Source organism: Berghia stephanieae, chromosome 5, assembly GCF_034508935.2.
Source record: "Berghia stephanieae isolate SIO BIC M18660-M18661 chromosome 5, UCSD_Bste_1.3, whole genome shotgun sequence".
Classification (NCBI taxonomy): Eukaryota; Metazoa; Mollusca; class Gastropoda; order Nudibranchia; family Aeolidiidae; genus Berghia; species Berghia stephanieae.
Window position 1 is genome coordinate 51,880,868 of NC_088364.1, and position 23,670 is coordinate 51,904,537.

Here is a 23,670-nt window from a genome sequence, read left to right on the forward strand (position 1 = left end):
ATATATATATATATATATATATATATATATATATATATATATTATATATTATATATATACAAAAAACTTTTCAGCCCTTAACTTTTTCCAGCAAACTGACGTTTAAAAATTTTTTAAAAACAATAGATGAGAAAATCAATCATGTTTGAATAAAGAAAGTGTGACAAAGGAAGATATGCAAACAAGAAAAATAGAATAGACCTAGTTTAAATCTCTCCTTATATTTTCAAAATGTTCCCCAAAACTTCACACCCACCCAACACAAAAAACCAGACATTTTTTACTCAAGCAGAAAAGCAACAAGCACATTCTATACATAATATTGTTCGGCAATTTGAGTCCTATTACAGCATGTCAAGTTATTATAGCTATAGCAAAAAGAAATAAATTTTGGATGAGAAAAGTGACGGTTGAATCGTAACAAATGTGACAATTTTCCAATAGGTGGTAATGAGAGGGTTAAGTAAGCAGACATTTAACCGTGATGGTGATAAAGAAATGTAGAATTGGTTCGGAATTGGTTCGCGTCCTTATCCAAAAAGCTTACATTTAGCGAAACATTTTTGGCGATCAACGAACACTATAATATTCCGACGAAATCAAGATTCAATAACCTTCCGTTCTAAGCAAAGTAACTGAATAAATTGCAATTTTATTTGCCTTATGGCTCTGCGTGGTAACTACTTGTTTAAGGTTATTTCGGTAATCAACCGCAACAATTATGGGATGAAGGATTTTAGATTGTCGAGACATGATTGTATAATGTCAAGGGAAAACAACAACTGTCATGGAATGGAAGATTTCGGATTGTCGATGGTACATAGTCACGGTAAACCAATCATAACAATTATGGAATACATAAATTTGGATTATCGAGATATGATTGTACATTCTATAGCTGACATTTGTTGAAGGTCAAGGCTTTTCTTTCTATCTCTCCTTATCTTCACCTGTTGAAACTGCAGAGCCATCTGGCTTGTATAAATATCCCCAGCTGTCGCATTGCATGGGGTAGCAGCAGCAGCATCTGATGATTACATTGCACTACTTGCTTGTCCTTTTCACTCATTGATCTGTTCTCAATACTTAAGGACAGTGGTTTTGAATCCGCCTTCAAGTCTCATCCAACACGGTGAACTAGGCCTAGGTGACTAGTAATACAGCGTGGCACATATGGGGGATCGAAATCTGTATTTTCTACGTTCGGAGCAAAAATCATACTTCTGGGCCATGCTGCCTCAAACAAACGTACGCTTTCGTATATATTAGCAATTACAAATATGGTGCCGGGAAGAAAGTTAAATCAAAGGTTGGGCTCAAATTCGACAGATGGCCAGAATCAAGAGCGATATAATATCATTAACATGACCATTTGTAAATTATACAATTGTTATGGTGATCAAAAACAAATTAAAACATTTCCGAATTGCCACATGGGACTCGATCCTTATTGTTTTTACTTTACTGAAGCATTTTTTCGGGCAGATAATTTATTACGCATGTGTTTCACGCCATTCATTAAGCCAAAACATGGGGAATATATAATTTGATGACAGTGAAAGAGAATAGAGAATGAGATGCGTGGGGTCTATTGTAAAATTCAATAATGTCAAGTAAGAAATGGGGATGCCTGACACATCCATGGAAGTCCAAGAAAACTGAACAATTCTTACACCTTTAAAACAGACAAGAGGTGTGTCATGCATGTCAATGATGCCAGAAAGGACGCTTCCACGCGCCCCAAGGGAGGCGGTAAGCGAACAGCTGAGGGAATCCCATATTGCCCTTGTATGACGTCACAATTGGAAGCTGAGACTCCGTGCATTCAACAACAATTAAGTATTCCTAGCACATAAAACATTTACTCCAGCTGTGCCACATCTCCTTCACCGGATGTGAGGTCAACCGGTTTAATTGTTTCGTTTCTATGCTTTAAAAGATTCAAACGGTAATGCTATTGTTTCTCAGGTTTCTCTTAATCGTTGCGTGGATCGTTAAAAAGTGTTACTTCATTTCATGCACAATTACAGTAGTCACGGAATTCAATTCTGTATCTACCATGATTGCCGGCACTTGAAATCAAATAAACGCGCAATAAAATGTTTTAAAATGATAATCACCCATTTGCACCTGAGTTAAGTGCCTCATGTTTTGAAAACGTAAGAGAATAAAAACGAAACGATCGAGTGGTAAGAACATGCATTAAAACATTGGGGATCCAAGTGATGTGGCCAATTTTGACCAGTACTTAACTTATTCACTTAGAAAATACAAATAATTTTTCCGTGTCTTCAATTGAATGAATATTCGTGTCTATAATAATTCATGAAAAAGAAATGAATAAACACTAAACGATTCGCATAAGAACGTGTAGGCAATAATAGTTTGCAAATCCTATTGTATCGAAAGAATGTTAAATGACGGCAACGAACGGTAAAATCACAAAAGCTGCATGTAATATCATAATTCACAAAGAAAAATAAATAAACGTATCTCATTTTTGATCTGTTGTGACTTTATAAAATATTGTAAAATTGGGCAATTCTCCTCAGAGGACTGATGATATAACAAATGTTATGAATGTTATCAATAACATTTTATTTGTATTCATCAGGATATTCTAAAAATAGATTCTATATGAGAGATGTAATGTCTAATCACGCAAATTTACACACATATCACTTTTTGCTTTTAGTTTTCGAAATGTTTCCCAGTTAACTGCCGTGTTCTGGAGAGACACGTATTTTTTAAAAAATCTTGCCACAAAACTCGTTCCTGGGACCTCCCATGTTTGAGAGTTTTTGCCAAGATGAGTGTTATTTAAATCGATTGATATTTGAAGGATGAGCTTTCTGGCCGATTTTTTAAAAATACGTGCCTTTCCAGAGTATGGCAGTTAATTGGCCAATATGGACGTCCAGCATATCCTTGAGGTTAAAGGACTCGGGGTTTTTTCATGATGAAAAAAATGCTCACTAAAACCTTATGGAGTAGATGATCTTTCCAGATATTTAATTCTTTACTTTAGTTTTCTCTTCAGTAACACTGTAGTGTGGCATGAATCATCTACACGTGTAACCTCTAACTTATATACTCAGTCGGAACTGTAAGATTTATTATCTTATTCATTCATCTCGAATTCCCCATTGTAACGTAGCTGTCATGACTGTTTTATCTGCAAAATAACGAAAACAAGTTTTGAAGTCGAAAGTCAAATTGAAAAAAAAAATGTTACGTTGAATAATTGAAATGTTGGTGAAAGAAGCACTATGAACGAAAGTTGCAAAAGAAATGAAAAACTGCATTTTTAGATGCTGGTCTTTGATTTCTTTAGTCTTTAACTACCGATTTTTTTCCTTAGAGACTCAAGAAAGGCCATAAACTAGTTACGGAAATATTACTTCATATTTTTGCCGTATTACATCTTACAAAAATAGTACTTTATTTATTCGTTCATTGATTTTTTTTTTAAAACTGTTCACGATAGCTAGAATATTATTGCTTAACATTGAATCGTTCTCTTGTCCAACACTGGCAATAATTCAGGTAGCTACAAACCATCAAAGTTCAGGACCTTTTTATCTCCCGATAGAATATCGTTCATCGTTTTTATATTCTAATAAATTGCAAGTGTAAGATAAAATGTATGATCTTTAAAAGCAAAAAATCAAACTGAATACAATAAAATGTACGTAATTATTTCTGAACTTCTGCCAAAGATCATAATTTAAGACTAATTTGCTTTTTAATTGTTGCCCCTGAAGAAGGATTATACCTGCAACTTTCATTATCTGGTTTTATTTTAGTAGAAGAATTTATATTTTACAACCCTGGGAGTTCAAATGCAATCGATAGAGGAAAGGTTCATAGCAAGCGGTCATCTTTGTTTTATCTATTCTTCCCTTCACTGCTTTCTTTTAAGGGTTCCTCCTTTCAAACTCCCATTCCATTTATTATTAATCCGATACCCAGCAAAGAACAGTTCTGGAAAGTCTTTCAGATGGGCTTTTCATTACATGCCCGTTGATCTGACATCTTCTTCTCAAACATTTTCATTGATAAGGTCAATATCCTGTAATTATTCTTTTTAAATACTTTAACTATGTATTAAAATAAAACATGAGCATATATTAACATTCCCATCAACCGAAATTATCACCATGATCATATAAAAACAGATTAAAATCACAACTTTTAAAATTTCCTAAATGCGCAGTTTCACAAGTTTGGCGTCCATTGCTCAATTATATGATACTCGTATAACATTTAAAAAAACAGCTCTATAGGAAGAAGGAAATACCAAGCAATTATCATTTCGGGCTTAAAACCCTGTCTCAGCCGATAACAGAAAAAAACACAATATAAAGAGTAATAGAAAACAAAAAATCCAGAATGGCGAGAGTAAACCAAATCATATAGATCGAACAAAGTTGACGTCACTCAGGTCTTTGTATTTTTATTTTTTTTTGCCATCCATTTTATGAGTAATTCTCACAAAACTTTATTAACCAGACTATAAGCGTTCAAGATTATACACAGTTTTGTGAGTTAGTCCGCGATATCTCCGGATGGAAATGTTGTGAGTTTTTTAAGCCAGGCGCACAACATCTATCTATGCCTTTAAACAAACCAAAAAAATCGATAATACTCGTGATAACCCTTCCGCCCCCGCCCCCTTCCCCCACCTCTCACCCCCACGACTTTCTACCTCAAGCACAATAAACATTATTCTGTTGTCTTGTCCCCCTCACAATGAAAGTCTGGTCACATCTCTATTGTGTAAACCCGATTAAACCCACGGTCTGGTCAGCCTGTCTGAACAGATCACATTGTTTTGGACCGAATGGAGTCTTTTATTTTCATGTTTATTTTTAGTTTTAGTAGGAAGTATGTGTTGAAGGCTTTCCTCTATCCTTTGAGATTTAGCATTAGGTTACTCTCCCTAAGTCTGGATGATTACCTTGGCGTTAGATAAGTCAATTTTAGATTTCGTCTACTAAGACTTCAGAATTAGAGTATTTTATTATTTAGTTGTTTTTAAAACATCCTTATTAGATTTGGGGGCAGAAGAACGGGAGAAATCGTGCTTTAAATGGTATGGAATATTGTAAATTTCCAGAAGATTTTCAGATAAATAAAGTTCATCTTATCTTATCTTAACTTCTTGTTTGTTACTCGCTTGTGATAGAGAGATTATGTATTGCACCTTTGTAATGATTTGTTCGTTTTTGCTCTGTATATTTTGCTTTTTTTTCAGGATGGTGACGCGCACGGGGACTGTTTGAACCTATAGCCAGACTACAACTCCTTTTATTTCCAATATTTTTGACGTTCTTTTTCTGTTAGGGTATCTATATTTCCTTTGTTCTTAGTCTTAACCCACGAACAGCCAATAGTGTTATCTCACAGGTCTGCTTTTCACAGTTGTAACCCTTCTGGAGATGCGTGTGTGTGCCAGACTTTGCAAAAGGGACACCCATGACGATTTGTTTCGGGACAATTTATAGATTACGTCATACAGTATATTTTCCTACACGTACCGCGTTGTGGGTCCCTCTCCCCCTACCATACACGACATACTATCTGTCTGCAGATCCTCAAATTTCAAAGAGCAGTAGTGCTTGTTCGCTGATTAAAATCTTATTAACATTTCGGTCAGAAACTTTTGCTTCATTTATCAGTCGATCAAAATGGCCCTCACTTTTCCAGAAATTCATTAACCAGAGAAATCTTGGGTCCATTTTTAATAACGACTCGGGCCTTTATGACGAATTCAGGAACACCATAATCAGTGGATATATAACATGATAATTGTATCATTTAGGGTAAGAATATCAGATTATATTTTATTACTCTACTCATTTTTTGTTAAGCTTGTCCAATTTACACGAAATTGTGGTAAATCATATTTTTGCAATAGAGAGAAGCAGTGCACTCAAATTTTGTCTTGCTTCTATTATTTTCAATAAACAATAAGCACACACACACACACACACACACACACACACACACACAAACCATAGTAATGGGGGTTACTCATATGCTAGTGGGACCTAAAATAAAAGAATAGATATTTATATTTTAGGTGGTGCTCCCATTGAGCTTGACCGCATCAATGGCAAAAAGCAAGATTATAGACCAAACTATCATAGATGTTCATAACTTTTCTGTTCCTCTTTGACGCCATCCCTTCAAAAGACGTCAGATTAGAATAAAGTACGATCGTCAACTTTCATATCAGGGGCTCAAAGAAACACAACTGTCAATGCACCAATCTCCAGTAGTATTCAATTAACGTTGTACCTCTTTGATCCAACATTTTATGGTGATAAGTTCCATCAAAAATACAGATTCGATTGATCTTTGCTCTTCTTTTTTGTATGTCGTGTGATTGATGGTACGGTCTTCGAACTCCAAGACGAATTAAATGATGTCCACAGAATGGAGACCCTTTGGCTGCATGCCCTTCGTAAACGCATTTCTACGATTTCCTAGTTTTCTCTGTCCACCCAGCAGTGATTGGGTTGTTGGGTTTAAATGACGAAACGACCTTTGTTATTTACCAGCGAACCTAAACATAGAATAAAATTGTCATTTCACACTACAGGAGACCAGGATAAACACCGGCTCCATATGCCGTAAAGCTATAATGAACAGTTTAAAAAAATATAGACAATATGTTCGATGTTGTCACTGCAATATGGTGAAGGAACTGACTAGATAAAATGTTTATTAAACACCTCAGTGTTTATAAGTTGATTGGAGACGAATGATTGTTAGAGAATAAGAGAACCCAGTATGCAAATCTAGAGGTTAAAGGCAACCTTGGATTGACCATGCATACTCATGAAATATTTCTTTAAAACCTCGAGGAATTTTGAGGCTTTTTTGGACAAAGGACAAAAAATAGAAGAAAGTCAAATAGAATTGTGTCACACATATGTAAAAGTTTTACCAAACATAAAGAGTCAATCAATGCAAGGTTTCCGAGTTTTGGCCAAGATAAGGTTCATTTTAATCGAATGACCTTTAAAGGACGAGTTTTCTGGTCAAACTTTTAAATACGTATCGTACCAGAGTACGCCAGTTAACTAGTTAAATCCGAGACATCGTCTCACGAGTCTTTTTGTAAAGTTAGAAACCATCTTATGACTTTGACCGAAATCATTAGACCCAACTCAAGCACAGAACAATCCATCTTTTGCGACTAGCTGTGTCTGGAGGATATCGGGTCTATCTGACGTCACAAAAAGTGACGCAAATAGTTCAAAGGTCATCGTATTCTCATGGCTCCGCATCGTCCGGTCACGTGAACTTTCGATTTGTATATAAATGGCGATTTTGGATTTGCCTTTTTCTTATCATTTGTGTTTTGTTTTCTCAACTTATTTCTTTCTTCTTTTTCATAGAGTGGCTCAATGTTGAACATGCTAAACTATGTTTTTCAGTTGTTCTATGTAGTCCGTCCTTTCATTGTATTGAAGGGAATATTTGTAAAAATCACTCACACATTAGAGATCGCCTTGTTGCAATCATTTTGAAATTTGACTACATTTTGTTTTATTCTTTATTATTTCCTTTATGTATAATCAATTTATTTATTCATTCATTTATCCGTTTTTTCATTGATTTTTAAATGAATATTTTTTTATTGTAACCGATAGTAGCGAACTACAATTTATAAACTTGGACTTGTATAATGTGTCTCTTATGACTAATAGTTTTAGTTTTTGGATTCGTTTGTCTTGGATTAAATTTTTCCATTCATGAATCACCCTATCAATCGGGTATTACATCAGAATGAACTAGTTTAAGAGAATTTAATTTTGAGTCTAAATGATTCAGAGTTAGGTAGCAAATTGTTTGAAGTTCATAGAATTAAACTCTCTCTCTCTCTCTCTCTCTCTCTATATATATATATATATATATATATATATATATATATATATATATATTATATAATGATAATAATAAATGGCATTCATATAGCACTTTACCCCGTTGTCATAAGATCTAAGCGCTTTACAGGGATATAAAACAAAACATATTACAGTAAGACAAGTTTGATGGGAACGTGATACGAATTCAATTTAACAACAAATAATGAAAATAGTTCTAGCAACATTATGACGTAAAAAGATAAAACTTTATTCGAGATTTCAACGTTGTCAACGAATACGAGCATCTCACGTGTGATGGGAGAGAGTTCCAAAAATGGGGGGCCTAAAATTGAAAAGAATGTTCACCTATTTTACGCAATGGCTTAGGTTTGACTAGGATTGATTGGTCATTGCTTGACCTCAAGTTTCTATTGGGGACATACTTGTGTAGAAGGTCTTTAATATAGGAGGGACTGTTGGTGCTCAAGGATTTGTAGACACCAGTACAAATCTTATAGGTAACTCTTTTTTTTTCCACAGGAAGCCAATGTAACTCACGGAGAAGGAGAGTTGCTGACGGGTATTTTTTGTTATTGCGTACAATGAGTCTGGCTGCGTTATTTTGAGCAACCTGAAGTTTGCTAATTTTTTCTTTAGCTAAATTCGCCCAAAGGGAGTTACAATAGCCTAATTTAGATAAAACAAGGGAATTAATTAAAAGTTCTGCTATATGCTTCGGTATTAAATTACGAATTTTGCATATTTTTTCATTTCTGTGTACATAGATTGTATGGTGTTATTCACGTGGCTTTTCATGGAAAGATCTTTATCAATGATGACGCCAAGGTTTTTTGCTTTATTTGAAAATTCAATTGTGCTATTTCCGAGATTAATAGGTGATTTATTTGCCTGTTTAAGGATACTCGGCCTTCCACACATTAAAATCTCAGTTTTACTATCATGCAATTTTAACTTATTGTGGTACATCCAAGATTTAATCTCATTAAAACAGCTCGCAATTCGTTGTATTAAGAACTGTAAATTACTAAGGGGTGTTGAATCATATATTTGCGTATTATCTGCATAAAAATGATAACTCAGATTGAATCTGGATATCACACTACAAAGGGGCTGAATATATACAGTAAAACGGACAGGACCAAGAACAGAGCCTTGTGGCACTCCAAAGTTTAGTAAAACTTGTTTTGACTGAACACCATTCACCACGACAGTCTGCCATCGATCCTGTTAATATGATGTAAACCATTTAAGGGCAATTCCTTTTATGCCGAACGTATTTTCTAGTCTTCTTAACAAAAAGATATATATATCTTTTCTACAAAAAGCAGTTGTTCAAAGCCAACAGGCTTGATGCAGTTTCTCACCGTTTAGATGGTCATCAACAATCCCTTGCTACCTATTGAATAGCAAGCTGTAAGTTTTAGCCATTTGTATCTATTCATATATTTATCCTTTTCCTATTATCTCTCTATCTTTATTTATTTATTTACTTATCTGTCTATTTGTCTATCTATTACATAAAGCGGATAGCAGAATTTCCGTTTCAATTTCTGTATAATGTTTCACAACACATTCCATAAAAATACCTATCCCACCCCCCGCCTCACCGTCCCATACCTGCTTGTTAAGTCTTTGATCGATTTATAAATAATGTGATTCTAATTACTGTTTTAACGTTAACGTAACGCCGACAAGCATGCCAAATAAACAATAAATTCGTACTTGGAAATCGTATTTTGATAAGCTTGGAAAATTTCCCAATTGCACTTTTTACTAGTCTGTTATTGTGCATGGCAAAACAGATTTTTATAGTTTTGCCAGATAATGTTCATTTCATCCATTCAAATTACCCTTAATTAGTCAAAACGTCTCATATCTGAGATTGCAATAATCTCATGTAGAGTCTTTCTGACAAATTGAGTGTAGTCTAACTGTAATTTATCAAGAGTATCTGAAAAAATCATTTTTGGCTAAAATGAAAGATGTACTTAATTTGTTCTATCAGAGTACAATAAACAGTATATTAAGGTAACTTCCCTTACAGAAAATAATTTGATAAGGGACACAATGTTTTCTACCTGAACAGAATTAATTAAGGTAAAAACATATTCTTTGTTACTGACTAAAGCCAACAAGAGTACATCATAGATTTTTGATTATGTGTCACTGACTACAGTCAACAAGAAAAAATCATACATTTTCGATTCTGTGTGACTGACTATAGTCAACAAAAATACACCGTGCATTTACGACTCATGTGCAGACTAAGGGTACAAAATCATTTCCCCAAAAGATAAACAACCAACTGACCAAGTCCAAATATTTGAATTGTTAAAACTAGCACAGCTTTTGTGGATAATCTTTCAGGTCGCAGCGTGTTCTTTTTTTGTCTCCATCCCCTCCTCTATTTCTCCTTCTCATTATATCTGAATCCCATTCTTTATTTCTCTCTCCTGACCAAGATATGCATTCAGTTTGCATGCACTGCTTTATTGTATTCTACTTGCTTCCTTTGACACTTCTCTATTCGCTAAATTCATTGACAAATTTGTGAAAGAATACCTTTTTGCCAGTTTCCCAATTCAGCGATAAAAACAAAATTTAATATCTATCCAAGAACTGGTGGTTGAAAATACATGGAAACCTTGGTTGTGTTTTGTTATCACCAGCAGAGCCTATGGTTATGCACGATGCTATTTATTAACAATCATGTTCTGTTAGTGCTGTTAAGATCATGAGGCAAATGGACATGTCCTCTATCTTTACAACTGTATTACGTTCTTCTTTAATAACGGAGCCAATTTAAGTCCAAAATTAACGTAAATTTAGTACAGTGTCGGTAACAAGAGAGAGCAGGTTAACTTTTGACCAGGCTACTATCATTGTTCATATCAGAATACATGGCAAAAACCAACAGTGGCAGTCTTGATTAGAAACAGAAAACGTTCTGGTATGTTATCAGTTTTGTTGTTTTCTTTTTCTGTGTTTTTAACTTGTGTATTTTAATTCTTTTTTTTTTCGTTTCCTTGTTTCTTTGTTGTCTTTTCTGCTATTTTTGTTCTGTTTTGTGAAGAGGCTGGACGAATGGATTACGTGTCTTAAATTGTGTGAATCACATGCAACAGGTTCCTTTAGAGAAATTATAAAGCATTCGATTAGCCGGATTGATTTGATTTAATTACATCTCCACCAAGAAAGGACAGGATAGTTGGAGATTAGAGTACTTTGTGATAGACCTTGCCCTGTCCAATAATGGCATAATATTGCTACTGTCTCCTTAACGCTACAGAAACCGGGATATACTCTGGATCTATAGACCTTGTGATTCTGAAGGATTAAGCATAAATTCAAGCAACAAAGATGGTGATCACGTTAGGAGAGAATGTTTACTTGGTAATGGTCTGAGGTTCGATCTCAAGCGGAAGGTGTCTGATTTTTATACGTATGTCTTTAATTATTTTCTATCTGCTGTATCAGACACTGTTTTACCATTTTTCAGACGACTGCATTAATTAGCTAATTGTTCTGAATTTATCTTTCTAATTAATGGTAGAATGTAATTTTCAAAAATACATCTATATTTTCGGGAAATTTCTGATATCCTTATCTGGTTGGCCATCGACCAAATATTTCTGGCCATTTTGGGTTCCCTTGCATCATAACTAGAAAGGTCTTTATCTGATGGCGGAGGGGTCTAATGGTTACGAAAGGCATCGCGAGTCTTGATGCATGATTGACAACTTGTATTAGCAGGGTTCAAAGGATGATAGCACATGGTAAGGATGACGGATTAATACAACCATAGAAACATCACTATCCGAAGTGGGGGTTTTTTTATCCGAGAAACAGAAAAGCTCAATGTTTGTATCTTATCTTTAAAAAGTTGAAGCGGGATACATCAATAAATTATGACATAAACTGACAGTACTGAGGGATACGCGTCAAGTTATTAAAATATCGTTTTAAGATATATTAAATTCCTTGAACAAAAAAGAACAAGGTTCAAGATTCATTTGGCTTTATATTATGGGATATTTTCAATGATAATAAATATGACTTGTATTGCGAGTATGCAGACTTAATAAGCGTAATCTATCGTTTTTGCACGTGGGTTGTGAGTTAACCTTCCGAATAGAGAGTATGACATTGACGTGAGAGAATCTACATTGAATCGATGCCAGTTAGTGGTTCCACTCATTATTTTGAATACAATCAATTTCTTAACATATATATGAACCATTTTCCGATCATGATATTTAGGAACCAATTCTACAATAAGTGAGCGGGATATATATATATATATATATATATATATATATATATATATATATATATATATATATATATATATGATATTAAATGCAGAAAATGTCTCCTCCCCGTGCCCAAATAAAAAGGTCCACGAAGTTCTCTTACGAAGTCGAACAATGTATTGTCTATTCAGACAATAGAAATTGAGTTCAAATTTTATTCAACACTTGGATCATAAAATTCGAATTGAACGACTAAGTCTCTTCCGCACTCATGTACGAACCTGTTCGGCAGCTGCGTCGAAACAATGCAATGTTCAAACTAAATTCTTTTCACGTTACAAAAGAAATCCTGAATATGTCCTATTTGTCAATAGTCCAAAGTGTTATAACATTTGGATTCAGTTGTTGAGGTGGGGTTAATATTGCCGGGGATAGAGAAATAATAGATAAAATAGTAAGAAGAATTTTCCTATAAAATGTTTTGAACATATTGAAAGATAAGCAACATCTACTATTTTAGAATATATAACGCCAGGTCATCAGGCAGGGTGATAAGTTTAAAATCAGGAGCTGAACGTTTTAAAAATTCCTGTGTACCCTCTACATCAAGGAGACTTTCTCAAAGTGTCATTAAGATTGAGATCAAGGACAGTGTCGATGCGTGAACGGTGGGTGTGATTATATTATACGTAATTATGGAGGATAAAAAGGTACGGGATTAGGGTGATATGAGAAAAGAAGAACGTTTGTTTGTTTGTCTGTGTATAAGTGTGTGTGTGTGTGTGCGTGTGTCTTTGTGTGCGTGTGTGTGTGTGTGTGTGTGAAGGAGTGAGTAAATGAAACACAGAGAGAGAAAGGGAAAGAAAGATAGAGGATGAGAGAGAGAGAGAGTGAGAGAGAGAGAGAGAGAGAGAGAGGGAGAGAGAGAGAATTTGGGAAGTATGAGAGATTTTTTATGTGTCTGGTTTTGTTAAACATTTTGTTGGTTTACTTCTAAGTCATTACTTTCTAATTATTTATTTGCTCAATTATTTTCAGAAATGTATTAGTCTATGGCAATACCCAATGTAAATTTCCAGAAATGGATAAATAAAGTTCATCTCATCTCATCTCATCTTATCTTATCTTATCTTATCTTATCTTATCTTATCTTATCAACCACATGAACCATTACCACGCACAGAGGTGCAAGTTTTCAGTGACTGGCTGTAAAATGGTGACATCCGTAAATGTTCGCTGCTCCCCAGTGTCTCCTCTTACAAGTAAGTCCGGTAACTTCCGTCCACTTCAAATAAAATGAAGTCTCCGCACTTTGGAAACTGTCCTCACTCAGCAGTATTTAGGGCAAGAGTCGAACAGGCAATGGACATGAAAGCATTGTTGTTACAAAACTTATTTATTTACGATTGCCGCGCTGCTTTGTCTATGTGGCAATCAAGATCTAAATATTATGTATTTTTTCTGTTGTGTGTTCGATCCCTAGTCGATGGCATTGTGTAACGGTAACAAGAAACTCAAGAAGAGCTAAAGCAGAAAGTCTTCAGAAAAGAACCACCGCCCCCTGGAACAAGTGTTTCAGTCCTTAAACTTCTTCACACTCCTAGAAGCCTTTCTACAATTCTTTTTTTTATTTTAACTGCGGAATCTTTCGAATCTGGATTTTATTCTGGCGTATTTTGTGAGTATCTTATTCACTCTCGACAACATGAGTGATTCCTGTTGACATCAGACATCTTGTTTGATGGATTTTCTATAAACCTTCATGGAATGCCTAGAGGACGGTATCTAATGATTTTAGTGGTGTTCGTTTTCACTCCTTGTCCAAATCCAAGAAGAGCTCCTCTCTGCGGTTTCACAAAAGGTGTTATGCTCATATCTTAAATAAAATTCGTTGGTGGTGTTCATTTGTATATTAGGCCTTTAGACAGGAGAAGACATTGGTGATTTTAATTATCATTCAGTAACAAAATAACACAAAACAGAGCAATAATCTATTAACATTTTTATTTCAAACCAAAATATGAATCAGTGCATTGCATCCTGTAATCACCTGTTTTAACATATCACATGTATCTCTCTCTCTCTCTCTCTCTCTCTCTCTCTCTCTCTCTCTCTCTCTCTCTCTCTCTCTCTCTCTCTCACAAGCACACACATACACACACAAACACTTCATATATATATATATATATATGTATATATATATATATATATATATATATATATATATATATATATATATATGAGGGAAACAACACCCAAACCACATCAGTTTTTAATTACCAGCAAGTAATGGTCACTTCCGAACACTAACAGAGCAGACAAATGTCAACAATAACAACACGTTTCTTTTCCATACAAACATAGACTACTTCATCCAATTTCATATGTTCAAAATGTCGTTTTTATTCATCCTAATAAATAACTGCAATGGGCAATGTTTAAAATAGCTATCAAGTAATAGGGGGAAGAATTCGTTACGTCACATTTCCTCTCTTCCGGTTCAAAACTCATTGGAAGTGTGTTACCAGTCCTCTAGACTCGTGACGATGCATCAATAATCAATAGGTTACATATTGTATCACAAGGTGGCATAACTATTTTAGTAGCTGTCTATATATATAGGCATATTCGTATGGTTACAGGGCGTAAAAAAGCGCAGATGGATAATCGATATTAGCGACCATAACTTACTTAGACTAGAAACCAGAAAATCGGTCGCACAATGTATCTATCCAGTCTTTTATAGGATTGGTTTCACACTTTCCAAGGAAACTAGAAGTGGTATTTTGACACCATATATTTATGTTCTCTATTGTGACCTATCGTCTCAATATACCAAACAGAGGCTATGGGTCACATAATATACCTTTCACTGAATAACGTGTAGAAATGCCTCGCTTGGTGCATTCAGTTGAATTCTATGGTCACTAAAGTTGTACTGGAACCGAACATAACCAAGTCTCTTGATATGATTTTGATCAAAACTGTGTGTCATCTTAAACACTTATAGTCATCGTGAGAATCTAGTGAAAACTACTAATCATCCAACTGGCGATCTAAAAACAATAACAAAGAGAATTGGATTCAATACTTTGATGTCACGTCGCCCAGCAACGGCGAGCAGCTTGGTTCTAAAAGAAAATTGGTTAAACCCAAAGTCATTTCTCGATCCCTCTCTCACCCACTTCTTGTGAGAGAGGGATCTAGAAATGACTTTGGGTTTGAAACGAATATTTTAGTGTTCGTGGATAGCTCACACGGTAGAGCCACGCTCTCACCTGCCAGGCGGAGTTGTCGTACCAATAAGGTCGCAGGTTCAAACCCCACCACCGCCGCGAAAAAATTTTTTATTCTCTATTGTCTTCTGGCACTTTTCTACTCACTTCATATCTTGTTGTTACCAACATAAGTGCCTGCTCCACTCACTTTTCTGAATTAAAAATTCACCCCATACACCGGAGCATACTCAATGTCTCAATCGTTTCTATGTTATATGTTTGTGATGAGAATATTGGCTATTAAGCTTAACTGCTGGTCAAAATTACTTCGCGATGGTGGCGAACGAATCGGCGATCTCAAGAAGTGGGTGAGAGAGGGATCTAGAAATGACTTTTTTTTTGGGTTTGAAACGAATATTTTAGTTTTCGTGGATAGCTCACACGGTAGAGCCACGCTCTCACCTGCCAGGCGGAGTTGTCGTACCAATAAGGTCGCAGGTTCAAACCCCACCACCGCCGCGAAAAAATTTTTTATTCTCTATTGTCTTCTGGCACTTTTCTACTCACTTCATATCTTGTTGTTACCAACATAAGTGCCTGCTCCACTCACTTTTCTGAGCCAGTTACTACGTTACTATGCGTCATTACGAGGGAAGTTACGTCATGACTGTTGAAGCCAATTGTGGTGTTTACTTTATTCCTTCTATTGTTTGTAAACAATCCGCTATGGTTATCAATTTCTTGTTTTGATTGGTCAAAAAATGATTAATTTGGTGAGCGCTTATATCAAATTCATAGCTCCGGCCGAGACTAAAATGGAAATATGGAGACATGATACGTGCGGGCCCCTTTCGTATGTGGGTGTTCAATGTCAAGTCGGTAAACAATGCATTTGAGAACTGACAGAATGTAATTAAATATAATACACGCCATTTCTTCACCGCTATAAATACACAAAAAGTTTATAGTCTCAGAGAATTTAGTGAGAAGAAACCGGCAACTGAATATAGAAAGCTGCGAAAACCAGTACGAAATTTCAATAGTATTACATAAAAACAATAAAGAGGAAGGTTACCGACCTGAAATAGATACGCCACGCATCTTCTGCTATTAAAACACTATTGCCACTTTAGAAGTTTCGCGTCTCTAATAATATATCGCCGTCACCGACTCAAGTTTCTAAATCGTTTTTTTTTTACAATTCTTTGACAAAGCCGTGTTTAAAATTAATTGACACTGCACTGTATCTTGTTACAGTGCAAATCCACGCATTGCTTTTACGCAATTGTGATAAATTAAATACAAAGTGGAAGGCAACCACATTCTGACTGTGAGCATGCAGTGAAGGTGGTTATCGAAAAGCGAGACATGCTTTGTAATTTGCCCTTCAACAGTCTTGTTTTTCTGATAGTTTTAGTTACTATTTGAATAGCTATTCAAGTTAAAACTCGAGTCATTGGATACTAATAATTTATTGATGGCTATAGTGAAAACAATACATCTGTACATATTATGAATACGTCATACTCGATTGTCTGTCAATCGTCATCTGTCCAAGACATAAAATATTAAATAAATAAATACATTGACATGTGGATAATATTTAAATGCAGAAATTCTCTCTCTCTCTCTCTCTCTCTCTCTCTCTCTCTCTCTCTCTCTCACCCTCTCTCTCTCACTTCCTCCCTCTTTCCCCCATCTCTCCCCCTCACTGACTCTCTTTGTCTCTCACTCTCTCTCTCTCTCTCTCTCTCTCTCTCTCTCTCTCTCTCTCTCTCTCTCTCTCTCTAACCCCCTCTCTCTCTCTCTCCCTCATTTTCTCAAACACACACACACACTCACACACTTACACACACACACACACACACACACACACAAACAAATACACATTACACATTCTGTCACTCCATATTCACTCGCGATTTATGAATTGCGGCCCGTCAGTTAGACTACTCATTGTTTGTCTAGTCAAAAACTCGATTCACAACTATTATTTCTTTGTGTTGTTCGTATCCAAAAATACTAACGTTGTGTTCGCAATTCAGACTTGTCTGTTGATTAAACATCTAAAATAATGTACCCCTTTACCATAAAGATACAAAAAACACCAAAGAATAGTTCACTATTTTGATGTTTTTGTTTTCTTACCAGTAAAGATGACCAAAGCGTTAGCATATTCGACGACACACTATTAAATAAAGCTTTAATTTTTAATACGTTGCAAACCAAAGAACCCTAATCATGACAGGCCACCCCTAAATAGAATGAAAATTGTGACCCAACCCCCTAAACACGGTATCATATGGGGTAAACAAGTTTTTCAAAAAAGGATTTTAAAGTTAGAATAGCAAGGACTGTAAAATGTTAATATTTATCACTTTATAAAGTATGCTTATCCTCCTTAATAAACTATAAAACTATAACAAAAGTGTGTGTTAATTCATAATTTGAATTCTAGCATCCGAGCAAACTCGACATAATACCGTGGAGTGGCGATGGGCCATAGCTGTGATGAAATCGTTGGGGTGTGATAATAATAATAATAATAATATTACACATGGTACTCGATGTAAGACGATGGATATTGCCGATAACCAAAATGGCATCAGCTACAACATAATATTATTAGCATTTATTAAGGAACAATAACAAACTTCGAACTTCTACGGTGTAATGAAATCAAGTCATGGATCGTGAGCAAAGAATGACATCTATTATACTTCATACATCAATTACATCTACGTTTAAATTCACTATATTGTTCTGAATTAGTGTTGTCTTTAAACTAAACACAAAGTAACTATTATGTGTTGATTATAACATATATATATATAAATATAAATGCATAGGGCAAAGGTAATAGGGGGCATCAGCTGTTTTTGCCTCTGTTAGAAACAAGATTCATTTTAATCAACCTCAGTCAGTTAACTGCCGTACTCTGGAAAAACAGGTATTAAACGATTTGACCAGAAAAAGCGTTCTTCAAATATCGATCGATTTAAATGACCCTCATGCTGGCAAAATCTCATAAACCTGAGACACTGCCAGATCCCAGGTTTGAGAGTTTTTGCTAGGACGACGGCCACTAATTTTAATCGATCTATAATTTGAAGGACATATTTTCTGGTCAAATTTAAAAATACGTGTTTTTCCAGAGTACGGCAGTTAACTGGCTGAGGAGATAATAATATCAATATCAGACATAAAGTCTTATTACATCACACAATATCTGATACCCTGTATTATACCGTACTATAACAATACACATCTTTAAACTTTTTGGACAGGAAAACTTGTGCTTCAAATATCGATCGATTAAAATCATTCCCATCTTGTCAAAAACTCTTAAACCTGAGGCGTTTAGGGGGAATTCATGGAAGTCCCGGGTTTGAGAGTATTTGACAAGATAAGGGACATTTGATGTGATCGATATTTGAAGGACAAGTATTCTGGCCAAAATGTATAAAATCTTGTTTTTCCCGAGAATGGCAGCACTGCGGTCCTCTGAGAGAACACCTATTTTTCATTTGGCCAGAAAATGTTTACTTCAAATATTGGTCGATGAAAAAAAAAACACCTTCACTTATCAAAATATCTTAAAGCTGGGACTTCTTAACACAAGACTTGACAAAAATGCTCAAACCTGAGAGTTCTTAATTGAACCTCAACTTGCCAAAAGCTCTCAAGCCTGAGACATCTTTTCTTTTGTTGTTGTTGAAGAAATCTTAGTTTGAGATGTTTTGGCAAACTGAGGTATAGTATAACTAATCGAAGTTTGAAATAACAGTTTTCTGACCAAAGTGAATAAATTATGATTTGTCAAGATAGTTCAGACTGGTAGGTTATTTGATCGGCCGGCGAGTAAAAACCAACTCTTTCACGATAATTATAGGTCTTACAATTATGGTAACGTTTAATAGGGTAGAATAAGGGGTGTTATGGAATAGGTTTGGTTAGGAAGGCTTTTAACTGTGACCCAGAGTCTCAAAACGGTATTGTATCGGACTGACTTAGATACATAAATAATTATAGGTTAAGATCTCAGTGAAGGTAGTAAGTTTCATTGGTGAGAATTTACATAATTTATTCATCTAATGGAAAAGGCGAAATTTCATGTTTTTGACTACAGGGTGTCCACAAAGTCTTAGTACATGTAAGACTTCACTATCAACTTTTATTTATCCATTTATGGCGAAGCTTGTGAAGAATTAACTGAACATCACATTTCTTAACTGAAGAAGATGTCACGTGATGTGCAAATACTGTTCAATTCAATCCTAATTGAGTAAAATATATTTAACTTAAATTCACTTGTTTAGTAATTTGTTTCACCCCACGGAAAGAATGCCAACATTCCACAATGCCAGGAAATACTGGGTTTCTTCACTCGCCTATTAAATGGACATGGCAAAACTGCATCAAATACGTGAAAATGGAAACTTGGGAACAGTGGTGCCTGCCAGAAGTGCCAGGCAGCTTCAGAGACCAGCGATCACATCGTCCTTCTCTGTCCAGTAACGAGACTTGCGTGTGGATATGAAACAGTTCTTAGGGAGGAGGAAGGCTTCCGAAGCTGGGTTGACAAAATGAATTAGGACGTGTAGAAAAACGATGCTGCTACTACTACTACTCCTACTACTTCTACTACTATTACTACTTCTACTTCGCCTACTCTTACTAGTAGTAGTAGTAGTAGCGTATGGCTACACCTCCAAATGTATTTCGTCAACCCAGCTTCTAAAGTCTTCCTCCGCCCTAAGGATGGTTTCGTAGCCACCTTCAAGTTTAGTGACTGGACAGTGGAGGACGATGTGATCGCTGGTCTCTGGGGCTGCCTGACATTTCTGGCAGGTATCACTGTTTCCAAGTTTCCATCTGCACATATTTGATGCAGTTCTGCCATGTCCAGTTAAGAGGCGGTTTGAGGAAATCCAGTATTTCCTGGCGTTATTGAATGCAGGCACTCTTTTGGTTGTATCTTTAATGATGTTTCTTCCTTTTGGTGTTTCCCTGTTCCACATTTCTCTCCAGTTTTCCTCCACACTGAAGTCTGCCATTTTCGTTAGGTGGAGAGATCTTCTCAATTTAAGTCTAGTTGTTGAAGGTGCCCCCTTTACGATTGATTTTATAGGAATGTTGTCTGTGGCTTCGTCAATTCTTGCATGCATCCTTTGATTAGCATCGTCTTAAACTTGGTGGTGCAAGAAGGATCATCACGTTGCCGTCGTACAGGAGCTTGTGCGCTGCCATGACCCTGAAGGTGATACCAGCCTAGATCCAATCCTGCTGGAACAGCTGAAGATGAGTAGCCAGACCAAGAATGATCGAAACCGGCGTCCAGACAAGGTTCTCCCTTCTCCTGGACCCACACCTCCAACTCAATGAAAATGAAAAATAGGAAAAGATACCATGCTGGCTCGGTCGTCGCCCAGTACTCCTCCTACTACTACTACTACTACTACTACTACTACTACTACTACTACTACTACTACTACTACTACTACTACTACTACTACTACTACTACTACTACTACTACTACTACTACTACTACTACTACTACTACTACTACAACATCCCACTCCTCTACATACTACTACCACTACTACTACTACTACTACTACTACTACTACTACTACTACTACTACTACTACTACTACTACTACTACTACTACCAATAGTACTACTACTACTCCGACTTAGTACCGGTTAGATGCAATGGGTCACTAATGATAAAACAATTGGAACAAACATCGAATGGTTTACTATAAATAATATGCGGATTCCTTTTTCAAACGCTGCTACATCACACTAGGTTTTTTTTTACAAAAGATTTTGGAGGGAGCAATAAATACATTTTTCTATAGAGGATGACAGTCGGAAATGCCGTAATAAAAATGTCTGCCAGGTATTTTTAGTTGATTCTCTCTCGTTAAACCATAACACAGTGAAGATTCTTTGAAATGTCAACATATTGATGATGTGGGCTTATGTAATCTACTCACAACAATCCGCCACCGGATATAAAGTATCAATACTCAAACAATATGTAACCTTGACCGTTTATAGTCTGATAAAATTTAGTGAGAACTGCTCATAAAAAGGCTGGCTAAAAACAATTGCAAAGAACTGAATGGCGTCAATTTCGTTCTCTCTATAATCAAAAATATGCTATATAAATACCATTAATTAGGATCCATCATCATAAAATCACCATGCGGCTATATGATATAGTGGTATGACAACCGTCTTCTGGTTTTGGGTTCTAGTTCCTCTCTGAGCAGCGCATTGTTGAGTCCTTTGAAATGAGAATGATATGGTACATGATATTGTTTTGATTTTTTTTCTAATAAAATTGTATGTTCCTAATTTTCACTAAAGGGCAATATATATATATATATATATATATATATATATAAATATATATATAATAATATATTTATATATATATATTTTATAATATATAAATATATATATATATATATATATATATATATATATAATATATATATATATATTGTATATAAATGTGTGTCTGTATGTGTCTATCTCTTTTAAGAGTCGTCAAGTTGTATTTACTCATGCTTTTTTTATTTTTGGTTTCAAAGGTCGTTGGTGAATTCTATGTCAGAATGTAAGCATATGATATTATGATTACGAATCCTTATTAATTGATTGGTTTTCATAAAGAAAAGTGTTCCTTACATTCTTTTATTTAGAAATATCACATTTCTGTGACTGAACTAGAAAGAATCAATCAAAACTACGTTATTAGATCTTTATTAAGGCCCTTCCGGCCAGCGTGTTCCAAATTTATTAGCAATGTGGAAGCGGTATTGATATTGTAATAGGTACCGTAGTCAGTGGATTTTTAAGAAACTGGGGAAATTAGAGATTTTTTTTTGCTACACTTTACAAGCTGAAAAAGTAGAAAGGGTTTTTACATTAAAGTCCCAGAAATATTAATCAAATTGGCTAATATATTTTATCTATAAATGATTTACAACCGTCATGTAGATTATATTATTGTGCTATCAATTTTTCTCAGTACATATCTGTTTCGTATTGAGTTTAGAATCTAATTGGAAAAAATAACTTTGCTTGTACAAAATATCATTGGTAATCAAGGAAAGTATCTTTAATGTTTAAAAAGTGAATAAAAGTTGGTATGAAAAGGGAACACGCTAAATATCGCAGTTTTTGCATTTGTCCTCCTCGTAATGTGCCATAATTTGGTGTAAACTTATAAATTAAATACTTTCAGCGTCGCTTCATGCAGGTGATGACACAAGGTGAAACCTTTAACAGCTGGGACCTGTATTCACGTAGGTCACGTGCCGACACGGCAAAAAAAATAGTACTTTGATCTTGGTGCCCCGCGATCACCATGAACTTTAACCGGGAGCGTAATTTCTCGCATGTTCCACCAGTGGTGTAACCTCTGTATTTGTCGATGTGAGTATTGGAAGAGTGTAACCCAAGGAAACAATAATTATGATGAGATAGATAAAGAAAAAAATCCGATCTAAAATAAGAGCTACAGCTTTCCATTGTCTTGCTGTACTGTCCCTGAAATCTCGATCTTTTAGTCGTTGCTTCTGAAGTCGTATAAATTCTCGCAGCTCACACAGCTTGCCATCTATCTCCGCCAACGGTCCTCCAATCTGAAAATATAGAGAATAATGTTGTGAAAGCTTATAGATAGAATGCGCTTGGCCAAGGAGTTCACAACATTGTCATCCGGAAGTATAACGGACCAACACACAAACTCTGTGTAACCATGAACTTTTGTAGTCTGGTTAATACAGTTTAGTGAGAACAACTCACAAACGCGGATGGCAAAAACAATAACAAAGGCCTAAGTGACGTCATCTGCATACTATCTATAATAGTAATAGAAACAAACAACATTATTATTGTCAGTGTTGATATTACTACTACTACTTTTACTTCTACTACTACTACTACTACTACTACTACTACTACTACTACTACTACTACTACTACTACTAATACTACTGCTACTACTACTACTACTACTACTACTACTACTACTACTACTACTACTGCTACTACTAATACTACTACTACTACTACTACTACTACTACTCTACTACTACTACTACAACAACAACAACTACTACTACTACTACTACTACTACTACTACTACTACTACTACTACTACTACTACTACTGCTGCTGCTGCTGCTGCTATACTGATTAGCAAATTGGTCGTTATTTGTTGAGTGAATGACGCCCGAGTGTGTCGCCTTTAACATTTATAGTCTGATTGATATAA

General features: G+C 35.4%; 1 protein-coding gene across 5 annotated transcripts in view; it reads right to left on the reverse strand.

The window, feature by feature from the left end:
* Positions 1 to 21,955: 21,955 nt before the first annotated feature.
* Positions 21,956 to 23,670, reverse strand: part of LOC144973158 (neuronal acetylcholine receptor subunit alpha-5-like) — a 162,373-nt gene continuing 160,658 nt past the window's right edge. For all 5 annotated transcript variants that reach the window (XM_078915272.1, XM_078915275.1, XM_078915273.1 and 2 more), the window contains one exon: positions 21,956 to 23,034. In XM_078915272.1, coding sequence (XP_078771398.1) covers positions 22,765 to 23,034 — 270 coding nt within the window. In that variant the 3' untranslated portion in view covers positions 21,956 to 22,764. The remainder of the gene's footprint in view (positions 23,035 to 23,670) is intronic.